This window comes from Urocampus carinirostris, chromosome 13, assembly GCF_059441175.1.
Source record: "Urocampus carinirostris isolate Australia breed hairy pipefish chromosome 13, RoL_Ucar_1.0, whole genome shotgun sequence".
Taxonomy (NCBI): domain Eukaryota; kingdom Metazoa; phylum Chordata; class Actinopteri; order Syngnathiformes; family Syngnathidae; genus Urocampus; species Urocampus carinirostris.
In genome coordinates this window covers 39,148,931-39,166,291 of record NC_142361.1, presented here as the reverse complement: position 1 = coordinate 39,166,291, position 17,361 = coordinate 39,148,931, and the positions used below count along the sequence as shown (strand labels likewise).

General features: G+C 39.6%; 1 protein-coding gene and 1 long non-coding RNA gene across 6 annotated transcripts in view; one reads left to right on the top strand and one right to left on the bottom strand.

The window, feature by feature from the left end:
• Positions 1-9,354, bottom strand: part of LOC148354517 (uncharacterized) — a 106,322-nt gene extending 96,968 nt beyond the window's left edge. For 3 of the 4 annotated variants that reach the window (XR_015852458.1, XR_015852457.1, XR_015852460.1), the window contains exons 1-2: positions 9,123-9,354; positions 8,513-8,632 (exon numbers count right to left, since the gene is read on the bottom strand). This is a non-coding gene — a long non-coding RNA (uncharacterized LOC148354517). Of the gene's footprint in view, positions 1-7,991; positions 8,128-8,512; positions 8,633-9,122 lie in introns of those variants that run through there. The other variant, XR_015852459.1, reaches the window with a different exon arrangement.
• The window catches only part of gabrzb (gamma-aminobutyric acid type A receptor subunit zeta, b), a 123,950-nt gene that overhangs the window by 91,107 nt on the left and 15,482 nt on the right, over positions 1-17,361 (top strand). For both annotated transcript variants that reach the window (XM_088351295.1, XM_088351294.1), the window contains exon 6: positions 12,792-12,874. In XM_088351295.1, the coding sequence (XP_088207421.1) occupies positions 12,792-12,874 (83 nt within the window). The remainder of the gene's footprint in view (positions 1-12,791; positions 12,875-17,361) is intronic.

The window sequence follows — 17,361 nt, the reverse complement described above, 5'->3', positions numbered from 1 at the left end:
TTTGCTAATTATCCATTATCGATCAGTTCATAACACGTTACAAAGCTTAGGAGCCGGGACTCTTACTCTCGGCCAAAAGGCCAAGCTAAGGACCTAGCATCAAAGCCTTGCTACGACCATTGAAAATGCACCGAAAGATTTATTCGAAATGAAGAGAAACTACGCTGACGGTGATCCATGTTCACCCCCTTGACGTCACGAGCACAATGGTGTGCTCGGCAAATCGCGCTGTATATACGCGGAGAAAGGCGTTTGACTGTCACACGCGTAACACGCTAATTTCACGTAATAACACCGCGATACAGGCGCAGAACATGCTAGCACCATGCTCCACCCACGATTACCCGCTGAAATTTCCCGTCCTACCCATGTGTAACTACGCCCTGGCCGCGGCCAGAGCACGTCGTTCCGCGTCATTTCCGCGTCATTACCTCGTGTTGACCACGTGTGCGGCACGCGGTTTAACACGTGCTCAAACTTTTGAGCAGCTCAAAAGTTTTGAACGCGGCCAACCACGTGAAAATTTCCGACCGCGAGTAAAGCACTGCTCTATCTCGTCTATATGGCGGTCTCAAAACGTTCAACAGCGCCCAACGACATCTGCTTCACGGCCAGAAGTTTACGGCCGCGGTCCAGCCTCGATAAACTCGTGAAAGGCTGTGTCCATGCGCCCTCAAGAATTGAACAACGCAAAATTTCCGACCTCGTGTTATGCACTGCCGTAACTCGTCTGAATGGCAATCTCAATGCGTCCTATAGCGTCCGCCTCAAAGTCAGAAATTTCTGGCCGTGATTCAGCCGCAAATGTCTGTGTGACCGGCCCCTTACTGTGCCCATGAGACCTGATGATAGCTGATGTCCCACAAGAATTAATTTGAAATAGCCTCATATTGGGGCAGCTCGGTGGTTAGCACATCCATGGCACAGTTCTGAGGACAAGGGTTCAAAACCAGCTACCGACTTTCCTGTGCGGAGTTTGCATGTGCTCCCCGTGCTTGCGTGGGTTTCCTCCGGGCACTCCGGTTTCCTCCCACATTCCAAAAACATGCATGTCAGTTTATTTGGCTGGTCCAAATTGTCCCTGGGTGTGAATGAGCGAGCGAATTGTCTGTCCCTGTGTGCCCTGCGACTGGCTGGATACCAGTACTGGGTGCCCCCTGCCCACTGCCCAAAGATGGCTGGGATGGGCTCCAGCACCCCCGCGACCATACTGAGGATAAGCGGTGCAGATAATGGATGGACGGACATACATTTCCCCTATTTACACTCTCATATATAATATATATAACACAATCATCCATACAGCAGTTGTGGACTGTTATATTTCTAGGCTTGCTATAATAATGACATAATAAATAAACTAATAGAAATGACGAATAACAAATGACGGCAAATTATATTTAACAAAAATTGTACAGTAGTGTTCAATATATGCCAGTCTCCAGGAAAATCTATCCTGATTTAATAATACCTACTATACCTAGCAACGGACTGGCTAACCAACTGACCTACCTCATCTAAAACTTGCTGATCATAATAATAAAATAGAATACGTGTTATTTTAATATCTATTATAACACTATCATAATACCTACAGTACCTATGCCTGTGGGGGCTCAGGAGGTAGAGCGCTCGTCTTGGGATCAAGGGATCCCAGTTCGAATCCCGGCTCGTCTGTGTTACATGTCGAAGTGTCCTTGGGTAGGACACTGAACCCCTAATACCCCCAATAAGCAGGTTAGCGCCTTACATGGCTGCAAGGCCGCTATTGGGAAATGTGGAGCACATTGTAAAGCGCTTTGGGAAGTCATTGACTTGAAAAGCGCTATATAAAAGCAGATCATTTCATTTTATTTCACCTATCCATCCTACCCACCGATCAACCGATCTACCGACCGACCTGCTGACTTATCTACCAACCCACCTCTCTCTCTCCCCCTTTCTTTCTCAAATCTCTTTCTTTACCTACTCCCCCTCTCTCTCAATCTATTTCTTTAACTCTCTTTCTTAAATGCCTTTTTTTTTCAAATCTCTCTCCCTCTCCCTCGCTCTCTAATCCCTCCTTCTCAGATGTCTTTCTTTCAATTTTCTTTCTAAAATCTTATCTTCTCAGATCGATTTCTCTCTCCATCGCTCTGTATTTCTCTCTCTCACACACACACACACACACACACACACACACACACACACACACTTTCTCTCAAATCTCTAATTCTCAGATCTCTCTCTTTCCCTCTAAAATCTCTCATTCTTTCTTTACCTATCTTTCCAGTTCAAGGCTTCCATTGAGAAGAACAGGCTTCCGCAGAGGATTGCCACTTTGACACCAACCTTCTTTAAAGAATATTTGCGTCACTCTGTGTCTGGCAATAGGCTGGGTGAATTACCCGTTGTTTATTAAGTAATTAAGCTTATTTGCATAGTTGAGGGGAAACTACCCAGCTCAATAAATGCACATTGCCTTATTCAATAGTCCGGAAGCGCATTAAATAAATAGGCGCTTATCAGCTTTCTCTATTTTTACCAGGTATCGCGGTAGTGTAAAAAAGCCTTGGAATCCTTCAGTTCATTTGGTCCTGCGAATTTTTAGGAACACTCACGCTGATTTATATGGACTTGACCTCAAGCGTTCAGAATATTTTTCTCATGGCTGCAATGAAAAGAGGTAAAAATTTACACAGGAGATATTCCCTTTGCTGGTAATGTTAGATCTGCGCCGAACACAGGGAGAATAAATTAAGAACATCCCACAGTGGTAGAAACGAGTAGAGTATTCCCACTCAGTAGTCAGTTCATTCTGATTTTGCAGGGCCATGATATTTTATGGATGTGCCACTCAGTGTTCTCGTTTGCCGGCGTCCCTGCGTCCTAGACGCATGATTTTTGCTGGGGACGCATAGTCTCAAATCAACATGCGTCCCCGGGACGCAACTTTTTTGACACAAAATTGTCATTATTACCCGATTAATTTGATTTTTAACAAAGATTGACCGAACTCCAAACTTTTCGTCAGGCAGATCAGTCATTGTTGTTTTGGTCTTGTGGTTCGAGTTTTCGTCTGCACGCCGATCTCGGCAAACGAGAGGTCGTTGCTTCGAGATGACGTCATTGTTGTGGTGCTTATCGTTGAGTGAAGGTTAAGTATGCATACCTGTCAACCTGTACATTTTTGCCGTACAGAGTACGTTTATTATGCATTTTAAGACGTGTACGACGTACAAGAAAATATGTACGGAAAAACGCAAATTTGTCAATTTTGGGTACCATCCGGTATACACAGACTATCACGAAACGGCAAATCAATCGAGTCAAACGAGTTCGAGTTGTGTAGTGAATGTCCGTCTTTTTTTAGAGAACCGGCTTTTTCGGCTCAACTCATTAGAGAGTCAGCTCTCAAACGACTCACTTGCTTTGATGCATTATATTACGAATTATGATGTTGTATAGAGAAGTTAAGAAAAAGTATAAAAGGAGAAAATGAAAAAAGACAGGTTTGTGGTTATCCCTTGAATCAGTATACTACCAAAAATAAATTAATGCAGAAAATGAATCAATAATTTGAATAAGAAAATGTATTATTCTACTTGATTATACTTGCATTTATTTGTTTACTTCTACAGTGAACATCCAAGCTACTTCATTTTTTTTATAATAAACCTCATTCATGTCGAGCAAGACAGTTAGTATTAGGTAAGTCGAAACATAATGCAGAAAGTGATAACAACGGCAATAATTCCGGCACGAAAAAACGGCGGAGAAATTCTTCGGAAGACGGCTGGGGCAAGGAAAACACGTGTGTTGAAGCGAACGATTCGACGAAATATAATAAACAAAAGAACACTCCTAGCAAGAAAAGGACTTTTCTGCCAAAATGGACTCAATTATATTCCAGGTGACGCTATGAGGAGGATGATAATGGATTGGACCTTGAGAAGGCATTACAACTGTGGCATACAATATGTTTGTGAACTGAAAAATCTGAAGTGATAACTGCTTTGTATTACCAATTAACTGTGATGATTAAAACTGAATGAAAATATAGATTAATATAATTATTTCAGCAATATTATTTTGTATAATGTAAAATATTGTTGTGAACTGAAAAATCTGAAGTGATAACTGATTTGTATTACCAATAAACTGTGATGATTATAACTGAATGAATATATGGATTTATATTATATATTTGTCGCCGATTTACAATTTCAACCTCGATAACACAATATTTTGGGTACCCATAGATCTCTGTTGGGACCCATAGATTTTTGAGCATGCGAGTCCCCGGGACCCATCACTTTTCACAGCTAAAATGAACACTGACCACTGCAAAGGGAGTTTGTTGTGTGGCAAATGTGTTATTTATTACATTTTTTATTCCAGCAATGTGTGTAATACACATGTACTTGGGCTTTACTCTGATAGTAGCTAGTCAACTAGACTAAAAGGATAGTCAAAGAAGGATGGGCTTCTAGGGCAGTTTAGGGCCAAGAAGAGAGCGACTGGAGCTGACGGAGCTTTCGTAAATGTTTCAGTGCATTGCCTTAGCAAGTACACGGGAAAGCACTAAAATAGATGTACAGTATCGTAGATTAGAGCAGAGATTTAATGAGGCAATGTACAAGGCTTTCATTTACAATAAATGTTTGGGGTTTAAATCGTTGAGTAGTGTTTAAATCACCATTACTTTGACGGTAGATTTGAGCAAGTGAAGGTCTTAAAATGCAGAAATAAATGTTGTTTTGATATGGCTTAGGTGCTCTAATATGAGGTTTTAGAGTTCGCAATTGTTTAAATTTCTCAATGATATACATGCTAAAATTCCCATTTTGGGGGTTGGGGGGTGTAGTGTTACTGGGGGGTTTGGGTTCATCATTGTGTGCGAGAAAAATTAATCATTTCAGTAATACAAGCATAAATCTTGTGTTGGTAGATATTTTTTAAAAATATGTTTCTATACTATATTTTTAATATTTCAATATATGAATAGAATACACTTTGGGAATTATTTTTCTTATTGAATGAAAATATAGTAAAAAAAACAACAATTTTAAAATGCAACATAATAAAAAAACATGCCTTCAAAATATTCAAAATTATCTTTCAATTTAATTAAAAATGTATAGTACTTTTTCTATAATTTCTTATTAACTTAAACCTGGCTTTTTGCAGTGTGAGAATGCCAACATTGAAGAAAAATATAAGGATAAAAAACAAAGAATTTTAAAATGCAGTAAAATGAGAGAAAATACATTTCAAATGAGAAAAAATACCATACAACTTCATAAAAAGTATAATACTTTTTTATAATTTTTCATTTATAATTATTTTACAAAGTATTTATTACAAACTAGAAGTTTTGCAGTGTGGAGCTGCAAACACTGAAAAAAATATAGTTAAAAATTGAAAATATTCTACCGAAAAATTTACAAAATGAGCTAAACCATTTGTCAACTTAATCAAAAATATCATATTTTTGTATACATTCATATTTCACTACAATTTGATTTCAAACTGCTCATTTTCAGTGTAGGGCTGCAAAGATGGAGAGTAATTGGAAAAAATAAAGTAACACAGGAAACGTTATTTTCAAAATGAGAAAAATAATCTAACAATTTAATAGAAAGTACAAAAGTATTTTTTGTATTATTCTTTCATGTAGCAAAAATAGGTGGTAAATCACTTATTCTAACAAACAATTTATTGACCAGTTTTTAGATCATTATTTCAGGAAAATGGATGAAAAACCTTCTTTGGTTATTCTGAAGGGTGGCTACACACACTTTAGGTGAATTCTTTTTACCGTTTTTGATCGCTCAATATACTTTAATCAAGACACACACACTCTTGGATTTATGGACTTTATTTTCGACTGAAGAACCTTGAATAGAACACAAAACAATAATGACAAAATAAAACAAAATCAAAACTAGAAGTTGAGAACTTAAACTGGCACCACTTGCAGGGATCAGAATGGAGATTTTCATTTTCAGCTGAAATAGCCAGCGTCCAGGAATAAACCAGGGCGGAGAATGCAGTTCAGTCCCTGCAGCTTGTGCGACAATGCGGCCAATTTTTCTAACGGCCGCCAGGGTGCGCCAGAGTAATAAAGGAAAGAGTGAGACAGTCGGATTTTGAGTTTGTTTGCTACGCAAGAGAAAAAGTGAAAAAGTCGGAATGCCTTTGGGGTTCAAAAACAGCGGAAATCCGCGGATCCGCGGAAAATTCTGATCCCTGCACTTGGAAGGACAACAACATTGGCTGGATACGTTATTGTATTTTGATAGGGTTCCCCATTTTACACAACACCCACACCAATACCTAGCAACAACAAGATGTTCTGCAAGGTTCTGCTTCGATGAAGATGATGGACCTGTCTTTAGGTCCTCGGCTGTAGAATACTGGTAGGCTTGAGAGCCAGTTGGGACGAGGACCACCGGATGCAGAGGGTTGAAGGAGAAGTTGACTGCTGGTGGCTTGAGCTTCTATGAGATTGCTGGCTTTGGCCACTAGCTTGATTAAACTTGGCTGCCGACCTGGCAAGGTTCTCGGGCTTCTTGTTAAGCTGAGACTTGCTCAGGACTGACCAGGATTTGGATCCAGTTCTTGTTAGGATATGCGGTCTTTCCTTGTCGCTGGCCAAATTCAGACTGCCTTTGGGAGGTGAGACGTGTACCAGCTCTGGTCTCCTGAGAGGGGCGGACCCCCTGTGGCGCAGTGGTCACGGAGACCTTTGATGCAAAACTGCAGCCATAGCCCCCCGTCCCCAACCTCACATTCCAGCAGTATCAGTCAGATAACATATCTATGTGATTGACTTAAGACACAGTATTCACTTCACGTTTTGACATTGTTTGATCATTTTCTGACATGGCAAAACGGAATTCTGACCAAACGTTGAATACTCTACACTTATCATAAAAAAAAAAATGTAATCGTATGAAAAGAAATAATGTCGATAATGAGAAAAAAATATGCCGACCTATGAAAAAGTCCCCTAGGTAAGATTGCTATTTTTTCTCAGTTTACTCCGTTCCTTTTAAATTTTTACCGGAGATTTTTCGATGTGTGCACATGTTCACTCATAAGAGACCACAGTTTGATGGACTTTTACGGTTATGGTACATCATTGGACTTGCCACGACATTGCATTTGGAGGCAGGTGTGAAAGTTTAAGAAATGTTCTGTGAGCTGACCAACTGGGACTTGTTACTTCTTTGCTACAGAGCAATAAGTACACGCTGTAAGCGTGATACTCCATGCAGTAAATAATGATTTCAATGCACTTCAAATATTGCATCATTTTTTCTTGTGTTTAATTTTTGATGGTGTTTGCCGCGTGTTATGTTAAACTGTAGCTAACAAAGCAGAAGGACACAACTGAGCATTGAATCAATGTAGTTAAAACTATTATTTAAAACCTCAGTGTGTAGTACGTAGCGACTATTAGTGGTTTAAAATATTTGATGCATTTAAGTAAAAGACCAATGATTTAGATCAGGAGTCCCCAAACTTTTTCCTGTGAGGGCCACATAACTTTTGGCGTCTCTGATGAGGGGCCGGGGTCAGTTTGTAACAGAAAAAGTGTGATGATTGCAGGAGTGCCTAAATGTAAAAATGTATTGTACATCTCACCGGCAAAATAGATGGTAAATGTCAGTCTCACACGACACCATTTACTTGTTGACATTAAGAATGATTTATTGAACAAGTCTCATTAAATCACGTGAGGTCCAGTGAGACTTGCCCCAAACACCCTTCTCTGACCTGTGAGACTATGTCATCTAGTGGTGATATACTGGTACTTCACTTTTTCTGCTTTACAAAACAACACCAAATTACCAAAATATAACATTTTAACTAGTCAGCAACCCTTGTTGCGCCGTATAAAATAGTTACTAACTAATAGTTAATAATGAAAATAGTTCATAACTAAGGAACATTTTATTGCAAAAGTCCAACTTTAAATACAAATACGCATAAATGAAAAAAAAAATCCAAATGCTTTCTGGTATTGTTCAGGGGCCCGGACCAAATGTAGAGGCGGGCCGCATCCGGCCCGCGGGCCGTAGTTTGGGGACCACTGATTTAGATCATGAGGAAAAACACTTGTACTATTTCATATCCATCCTTTAAAAAAAAAAAAAAACCTGTAAATTTAGAAATTTGTGATTTTATGACATAACTTGAGACACCCTTGGAAGGAACTGGCATGTTTGGCTGCCATCTTACTAATACGGACACCTGAATGCTTTTCCCGGTTGTGCTTTCATTGCTTACATTTGACACCTGAGCCCCGCAGGTCATGGTCACGGAGATCCGTGATTAAGGCATCTTCAACTTTAGTTTCCACTGTTTCCTTCTCTAGCAACTCATTTAAACCACTTGGTTACAGGGTAGCCGCTACTGTAAGATGCTCTGTGTAAATTAGGCTTACTTCAGCCTGCTACTGTTTATGTCAGCATGTTCCAGAGGCATGACAAATTCTTATTTATTCTTACAATTGGTTACTGACCTTTTTAGTAGCTGTTCTTGCTAGCTGCCAATTTAAGTGAAGGCGAATGGACGTTTCTGGTTTCTCGCCATATGTTCTTTTCCTGGACCAGACCAAGTATTGGACTTTGAAAAGATAGAGCTGGAGAAAAGCAATCAGAGATGGGTGGAATAGCCTAAAGTTTTACTTAATAAATGCACTGTTACTTCAGAGTAAAACTACTCAAGTAGAAGTAAAAGTAGTCATCCAAATACTTGAGTAAAAGTAAAAAAGTACTTGGTGAAAATGTTACTAAAGTACTGAGTAACTGTAGCAACGTCTTGTTTAATGATTTTTTTCAAACAACCAATTGGATCATGAAATTATAAGAAATTTATAAATTATATACAATAAATAAAATAAATTTAAAAGTAGATTAAAATAATGAACGTAAATTCAAGTGCTTGATTAAAAAACGCTTGAAGATAATAATAATAATAATAATAATAATAATACATTTTACTTTAAATGTTAAAATAATCAGAACACCAAAGTTCAATGTAAAACGAATATTGAACAACAATAAAACAAACAAGTATTAAAAAGCAAATAAAACCAAAGTAAAGTTGAAATTTGAATTTAGGAAACTTACTGCTACGTATTTCCCCAAGTCCGAGGTTGAATTCTTGAATGCAGAAATATCTGTTTGTTTAGGCAAACAAAGGAGACGTTGAATATTGTAGCAGGTGTTTGGCACCCTTTTTAAGGGGAACGTGATTTTGATGTGAGGCTATGGGGTGCTCCTTCTTTTCTGTGTTTTCGTAGTCGGAATGGCTAAACGCCATTTTTCGATGTTTCATCCAAAACGAAATTCCCCCCGCTGAAATTGAATATGGTCACGTGACGAGGCTGCTACGTTTGATTGGTTCATCATGCTAGAGCATGCCGGAAGTTCCATCATAATAAAGACGGACGCGTAATTACGTCGAATGGATTTATTAATTTACGTAAGTAAAAGTACCGTTTTTTTCCTCACAAATTTACTCATGTAAAAGTAAAAGTATGGGGATTTAAAAATACTCCTAAAAGTACAACATTTCCGAAAAGTTACTCAAGTCATGTTTATTTGTGACGCCCTTAATCAGAAAGAGTCTCAAAGGGCTGCACAGACCACAGATTATTGCAATACACAGACTATTATGACATCATCCCCTGATCTAAAACCGACATGAGGGCAAATAATACACAGATATTGTCAACATAAAATATATGTTAGATAGATAGATACTTTATTCATTTCCGAAGGGAAATTCACACTTCCAGCAGTATCCTTGTATTGAAAAATGAAAGAATAAAATAAAGATATAGAATACAAAAATACCCAATATAACGTTTTGCTATAGAGTATTTAAATAGTGCTACGGAAATACGCACTGTAATAAAAAATAGGGTGATATGCAAATGTGGGGGTAGGTTTTAATGTGGGATTTTACTCCCCCAGGTGGAGTTAAAGAGCCTCATGGCATGAGGAAGACATGATCCCCTCAGTCTGTCCGTGGAACAAGACTGTGACAGCAGGTTATTCATATGCTATAGAATAGAAGTGTGTTTTAATCTTAAATTTAAACATTTCCACTGAGGTGGCAGGTCAAACTCTCGCACCTGCAGATCTCTTCTTGGCTCTTGGGATCACTAAGAGGCCGGCATTTTCAGAGCAAAGGCTCCGGACCGGAACATAGGGGGGAATTAAATCTGAAAGATATGAGGGAGCAAGTCCTTGCATGATTTTGTAGACTACCAAGAGAACCTTAAAATCACATCTTAAGTTAACAGGGAGCCAATGCAGGTTAGCTAAACAAAGAAAAACATGATAAACACAAAAAATACAGAAGCGGATTTTCTGTTGGATTTTAAGGTGTCCAGAAATTATACTGTAAATAACTGTATTTTCCATACTATAAGGTGAACAAAAAAGATCAATTACTCATAAATGAAATTGTACGTAATCGATCTTAGAATACGATGGATGAGATGACTTACAACACGTGGTAAGCTTTCTCTCCTGGCTTTGATCTCCGGCAAAACTAACATAAAATGCGCCAGAAACAAAATTAAAATAAATCCAAACAGCTTTTTGCCGTTCCATGTATTCCGTTACTCCCCAAGCCTGCACAAAATTGAGTCATTTTATTCATATTTAGTTACTTTTGTCTTTGATTAGCATGTTTGGTATTGGAGTAATCCAAAAGTAATTGAAAGTAATCCAGTTGAAGTAACCCTACCCAACCCTGGACAGCGTAGAGTAAATTTACTCTGTTACTACCCACCTCTGGAGGCAGTGCAGTTGAGGACATTTTTTACAAAGTTTTAAAAGAAAGACTCTGGTCAAATCGATAGAAAACGTGTCTAACACTGAAAGGGCATCGAAATTTGTTCCGGCCCCTCTCTCAAAGGAGAAAGCCGTGGATTATGCGAAACGTAAAAATGGACGCTCACATTACAAAATAGAAGAAAGGTTTTCAATGAACAAGGGACTTTTGTTGAAACTGCTCACAGCTGGATTTCGAAGGTTGTATGATGAGATAAGGGCTGGAAAGTACTGATATGAAAGGATACAGCAGGTAAATACTTCACTCACAAATTTGGGTAAGTATAAGTGCATTTATAACAACTAAAATAATTAATGGGGGCCCCATCGTGGATGCAGTGCCGGAGCTAAGGCTAAGCGGCTAGCGGCGTTATAAGTCTTCTGTACAGTCCGTAATCATGGTAAATGTGAACCCTCTACCAAATAAGACCGACGAACTGGTGTACTGGTCAAATTCATCAAAGCGTACAGGGAGTGCAGTTTGCTGTGTTTTACGGAAACGTGGCTCACGCCTAGCATCCCGGACGCTAACGAGGAGCTACCCGGCTTCAGCGCTGTTAGGACAGACAAAGACAAAAAGCCTACGGGAAGCGGAGAGGAGGTGGACTCGCTATCTACGTGAATCGAGGTGGTGTAACCCAGGGCACAAAGATTTCCATCTGCTGCAGGGACGTCGAACTTTTGGCCTAGCGCGTGACGTCATCCACTCCGCTGTTGCTAAACTACAACACAGCACCCAGAGGACATCCTGTTAATCTGTTAATAAACAAAAAAGGATAGTGCTGGAAGTGTGAATTTGACTATGGGGATGAATAAAGTATCTATCTATCTATCTATCTATCTAATGTGATTATCAAAATAATGCTGTGATGATCAAATAATTTACATCGTATAGCTGGAAAACTCATGTTATGGTGACTACAATACTCAGCAGGGTTGGGTAGGGTTACTTTAACTGGATTACATCCAATCCCCTAGCGGGCCTGTTCCGGCCCGCGGGCCGGCTTTTTGACACCTGTGAGCTAGAGAGAAAATAAAGAAATCATACCAGAACTAAGTTATTGACTTAACCCGACATTTTGTCCTTTTTGTTGTTGAAATTTCACAATAAATTCTGGGATGGTTCCTGTAACCATCAAAGGAGAATGTGTAGAATTTGTCCAGACCCACAAATACCTGGGTGTGCAGCTGGACAACAAACTGGACTGGACTGCCAACGCAGAAGCTCTATGTAGGAAAGGGCAAAGCCGACTTGACTTCCTCAGAAGGCTGGCCTCCTTCAACATCTGCAAAAAGCTCCTGAAAATATTCTATGAGACAGTTGTGGCAAGCGCCCTCTTCTATGCGACAGCGTGTTGGGGAGGCAGCGACAAGAAGAAGGATGCCTCTCGTCTCAATAAACTGGCTAGGAAAGCGAGCTCTGTTGTGGGCAAAGAGCTGGACAGCCTAACAACAGTAGCTGAGAGACGGGCACTGGGAAAGCTGCGGTCAATCGTGGACAATCCATCGCATCCACTACACAGCATTATCTCCGGACAGAAGAGCAGTTTCAGCGACAGACTGCTGTCACTGTCTTGTACTACGGACAGACGGAAGAGATATTTTCTTCCTCATGCCATGAGGCTCTTTAACTCTACCCGTCAGAGTAAAGGCCCACATTAAACCACACCTCCCTACATTGCATATTACCGTATTTTTATTGAAATATGTATTCTGTGTAGCACCATCTAGATACTCTATATAACACGCTACAGTGGGCATTTGTCACATTGGGTATTTGTATATTGTATATTGTATTCTTTTTGCTTTATTATTGTATTGTTCTCAGCTCAGGGATGCCGCTGGAAATGTGAATTTCCCTTCGGGGATGAATAAAGTATATATCTATCTGTCTATCTATCTATCTATAAAATCTGTAAATCACAAATTAAAGTTTACATTGTTGTTTTGCAGAATCACTACGACGGTGGCCTGCAACATGGATTTGACCAAGTACCCGATGGACAAGCAGACCTGCACACTACAACTGGAGAGCTGTAAGAAACCCCTTCTTTAAGTTTTCTGGTCAAATTCACTTTCACAGCAGAGATTTTTTTATTTCACGTCATCCAAACTTAATACTTGACATCATTTGGGGAAGTTTACATGATGTGACCCGAGGCCCATATGTTATAAAAACAGTATACAGTAGAACCTCGGTTCTCGACCATAATCCGTTCCAGAACCCTGTCGGAAAACCGATTTGTTCGATCACCGAAATCATTTTTCCCATTCAAATGAATTTAAATCGTTTTAATTCGTTCCAACACCCTGGATGTTTACCTTGAAATGAAAATGAAATGATCTGCATTTCTATAGCGCTTTTCAAGTCAATGACTTCCCAAAGCGCTTTACAGTGTGCTTCACATTTCCCAATAGCGGCCTTGTATTGCAGCCATGTAAGACCTGCTTATTGGGGGTATTAGGGGTTCAGTGTCTTACCCAAGGACACTTCGACATGTAACACGGACAAGCCGGGATTTGAACTGGGATTCCTTGATCCCAAGACGAGCGCTCTACCTCCTGAGCTACTGCCGCCCCAATGTTTAACGTAAACATAAAGCTAACCCAGGCTAATCGTACGTTTGCGTTATCGTAATCTTCCGTACAAAAGATTACGCTAACATGAACGTGAAAAAATAAAAAAATATATGATTTTTGAAATAAATATAAATACAAATACTCCCTCTGGCCCGTAGAGGGCAGCGAAGGGTATCCTCTGAGCTTGAATAGGCTTAGGCTAGTAGTTTGATCTGAGGTAGTCTAACCTTAATGTCCATACACTGCTGAAAATTTTTTTGTATGTATTTTTAAACCAGAATGACAAGGGCGAAAAACATATTTTTTTTCTAGCTCTCTCTTGAGTTTGTATAGCGTGGTGAGTTGGTTCAGGTATAAAACTGGATTCACTCAACTGTCAAAATACAGACGCTCCCCTACTTATGAACATTCGATTTGCAAAAACAGTAGATGCGAACATTATTTTCAGGATGTCGAAAAATATCTGGACATTGCTGTAAGTTAGATTTTGTTAACTAAAAAGAGACGGACTTCCACCACAACAATGACATAATCTTGTTTACCGAGATCGGCGCGCGGACGAAAACTCGATCCGCGAGACCAAAACAACAATGCGGATCTGCCCGACGAAACGTTGAGTGCGGTAAATCTTTGTTAAAAAAGGTATCGGGTAATAATGACAATTTTGTGTCAAAAAAGTTGCGTCCCGGGGACGCACGTTGATTTGAGACGTCTAGGACGCAGGGACGCGGGACAACCAGAACACTGTATACTGTATCTCCAGCGCACTAAGAACTTTGACATTTTTATTGTTTAATATCTGGTGTATCCATTCAATAGGGTTGGTGTAAAGTGTAAAGAAGAGGCGAGCTGTTTCTTTTGAAATGAAAGCGTAATAAGAAAGCTTGATGCGGTTGAGAAAATGGTTGGATCGACCTCTTGATCCCAAGACATGGTGTAATCTGGGGTCTTACTGAATTACTTTTTAAATGAGGTAACGACCAACTGTAACTGTCCATCCATCCATTATCTGCACTGCTTATCCTCAGTAGGGTCGCGGGGGTGCTGAAGCCTATCCCAGCTATCTTTATGCAGTGGGCAGGGGACACCCTGAAGCGGTTGCCGGGCACACAGGGACAGTTAACTCACTCACTCATTCACACCTAGGGACAATTTGGAGCGGCCAATTAACCTGACACGCATGTTTTGGGGAATGTGGAAGAGAGGAAGCCGGGGAGAACATGCAAACTCCACACGGGGAAGCTGAAGTAGCTGGACTTGAACCCCGAACCTCCGCACCGTGGGCAGTGTTCCCTCTAAGCTGCGCGCGTGCGCAATTGCGCACTGCTCGCACATTCTCAGCGCACAAGAAAATCTAGCCAGCGCACAAAAATCAGGGCTCAAAATTACTCATTAAGAAGCGACTCAAGTCAAAGTTAGAGTGCATGAAGGTAAAAATACAGTCGAAGGAGAACAAAATTGAGTAAAGTTATTAGAGTTTGTCGGGGGACCAGCTCCTTCGGCTCGGCTCACTAAAAGGAACCGGCTCTTTCGGGTCCTAAACGGCTCTTCGGGTTGTTTTTGCTTCTTTAATCCCAACATGACCAAATATGATGTAAAATGATGCACAAAATGACTTAAAGGAAGGGGGGAATAAAACAAAAAAGAAAAGAATACCAAAATGAAAAAGTAGTGAAAAGCTGAGAAAAAAAGAAACAAAAGGAAGAGAAAAAAGAAGGACAAATTTAGAAAAAAGACAGAAAAAAAGAAAATAGATAAATGTAGGAAAAAAAGTAAATAGAGAACAAAGTCACTTTTCAAGTCAAGGTGGAAGTAGAACGAAGTTGAGTAAAATCAGTAGAGTTTTTCAAGAACCGGCTTCTTCGGCTCGGCTCACTAAAAAGTCCAAAACGGCTCTTCAGGTTGTTTTTGCGTCTTTCGTCCCTAGATGATGTAAAATTGTGCACAAAATGACTTAAAAGAAGGGTGGGAAATAGAACAAAAAAGAAAAACATACCAAAATGAAAAAGTAGTGAAAAGCTGAGAAAAAAAGAAACTAAAGGAAGAGAAAAAAGAAGGGAAAATACAGAAAAAAAGGAAAAAAGAAACGAAACAAAGGAAAAAAGTAAATAGAAAACTAAAAGAAAAAAGTAACAGCTTGGAAAAAATAAACACAATGAGTTTTTTTTTTTAAAGGAACTAAAAAAAAGTAGAAAAAAACAGGGAAAAAAGAAGAAAAAGTTTGTGTTGCATTCAAATAATTTCCAATGATATCAAGTCAATCTTGTTGCCAACATTGTACTTTCACAAAAAAATGTGATCAAGTACAGTTCTGTATCTTACAACCGACTCAATAAGCCCCCAAAATTGTTAATATTATGCGACAAAATCTATCAGGAAATAAAAAGAAATGGATATCTTGTGAAAGAATCGTAAGAACAAACGACGTTTGTAGGCCGTACAACCTTTGCAATAGTACGTAAGTCAATTCATTCAAAAGAGAAAAATCATTTCGCATTGCCGGAAACTCAGCAAATTGTCAAGTTTTGGACATGTTTGATAATGACTTAGTTGCCACACTTGGGATTGCCGTCGCTCACTGTTGTTTCAAGCGCTGCTCACCGACTTTGTGTGAACGCTCAGACCCGTAAGGAAAATGACAGGGAACATTGATTGTGGGGCTGCGCGCTAACCACCCAGCATCCGTCCCGCCATCTGTAACTAATCCTGTTAAAAAATGACCGAGAAACCAAATTCCTGCAGCCGTTGCCCATCTACCGTCAATCCTGAGGCTTAGTGGATTCCGTTCCCGGCCAAAAGCCATCCGAGGCACGGCAGTCAAAATGAAAAGAACGAAATCCTCCTTAGCAGACATAAAAACGTGCGGCAGGGGGGTGATGGCTTTCTTCCCTGCTACCTTTTGTCACTTTCTTTCGATCTTCAACCAAGTTCTCTCTTTGATCTTTTGGCACTCTGTACTTAAGTCTGCCTATCACTTCCTTTTTTGTTCTCTTCTCTATCCGGGAGTATGAAGATGGCGTCAAAGATTCATGTGTCTAAAATTATGCCGTTTGACAGCAGAGCAGGGTGTCACTAAGAAGTAGTAATTTGGGATTGAGGTTTAAATATTTAGTGCTTTCTGACAGGGAAGTGGGAAGAGATGTCTTTTTTACTGTAATTGACATCAGTGGTTTTCAACTGGGGGGTCTGGACTCCAGAATGGTTGGCGGACCCTTTTTTAGTGGGTCGCAACCTGTGTTCCCTCTAAGCTGCTCGCACTGCTTACACATTCTCAGCGCACAAGAAAATCTAGCCAGCGCACAAAAATCAGGGCTCAAAATGACTAATTAAGAAGCGACTTAAGTCAAAGTTACAGCACATGAAGGTATAAATACACGGGTTACCCCGACGTTGTGTCCTAAATGCGGTATTTTGAAGTCGAGTCGAAGTAGAACGTTGTTGAGTAAAGTTAGAAGAGTTTGTCGAGAACCGGCTTCTTTGGCTCGGCTCACTAAACCGGAACCGGCTCTTTCGGGTCCTAAACGGCTCTTCGGGTTGTTTTTGCTTCTTTCATCCCAACATGACCAAATATTATGTAAAATGATGCACAAAATGACTTAGAGGAAGGGGGGAATAGAACGAAAAAGAAAAAAATACCAAAATGAAAAAGTAGTGAAAAGCTGAGAAAAAAAGAAACAAAAGGAAGAGAAAAAAAGAAGGAAAAATTTAGAAAAAAGCCAGAAAAAAAAAGAAAAGAAAGAAATGTAGGAAAAAAGTAAATAGAGAACAAAAAGAAAAAAGTAACAGCTCGGAAAAATTAAACACAATGAGATTTCTTTTAAAGGAATTTAAAAAAAAGGAGAAAAAAAACACAGAAAAAAGAAGAAAAAGTTTGTGCTGCATTCAAATAAATTCCAATTATTTCAAGTGAATCTTGTTGCCAACATTGTACTTCCACTAAAAA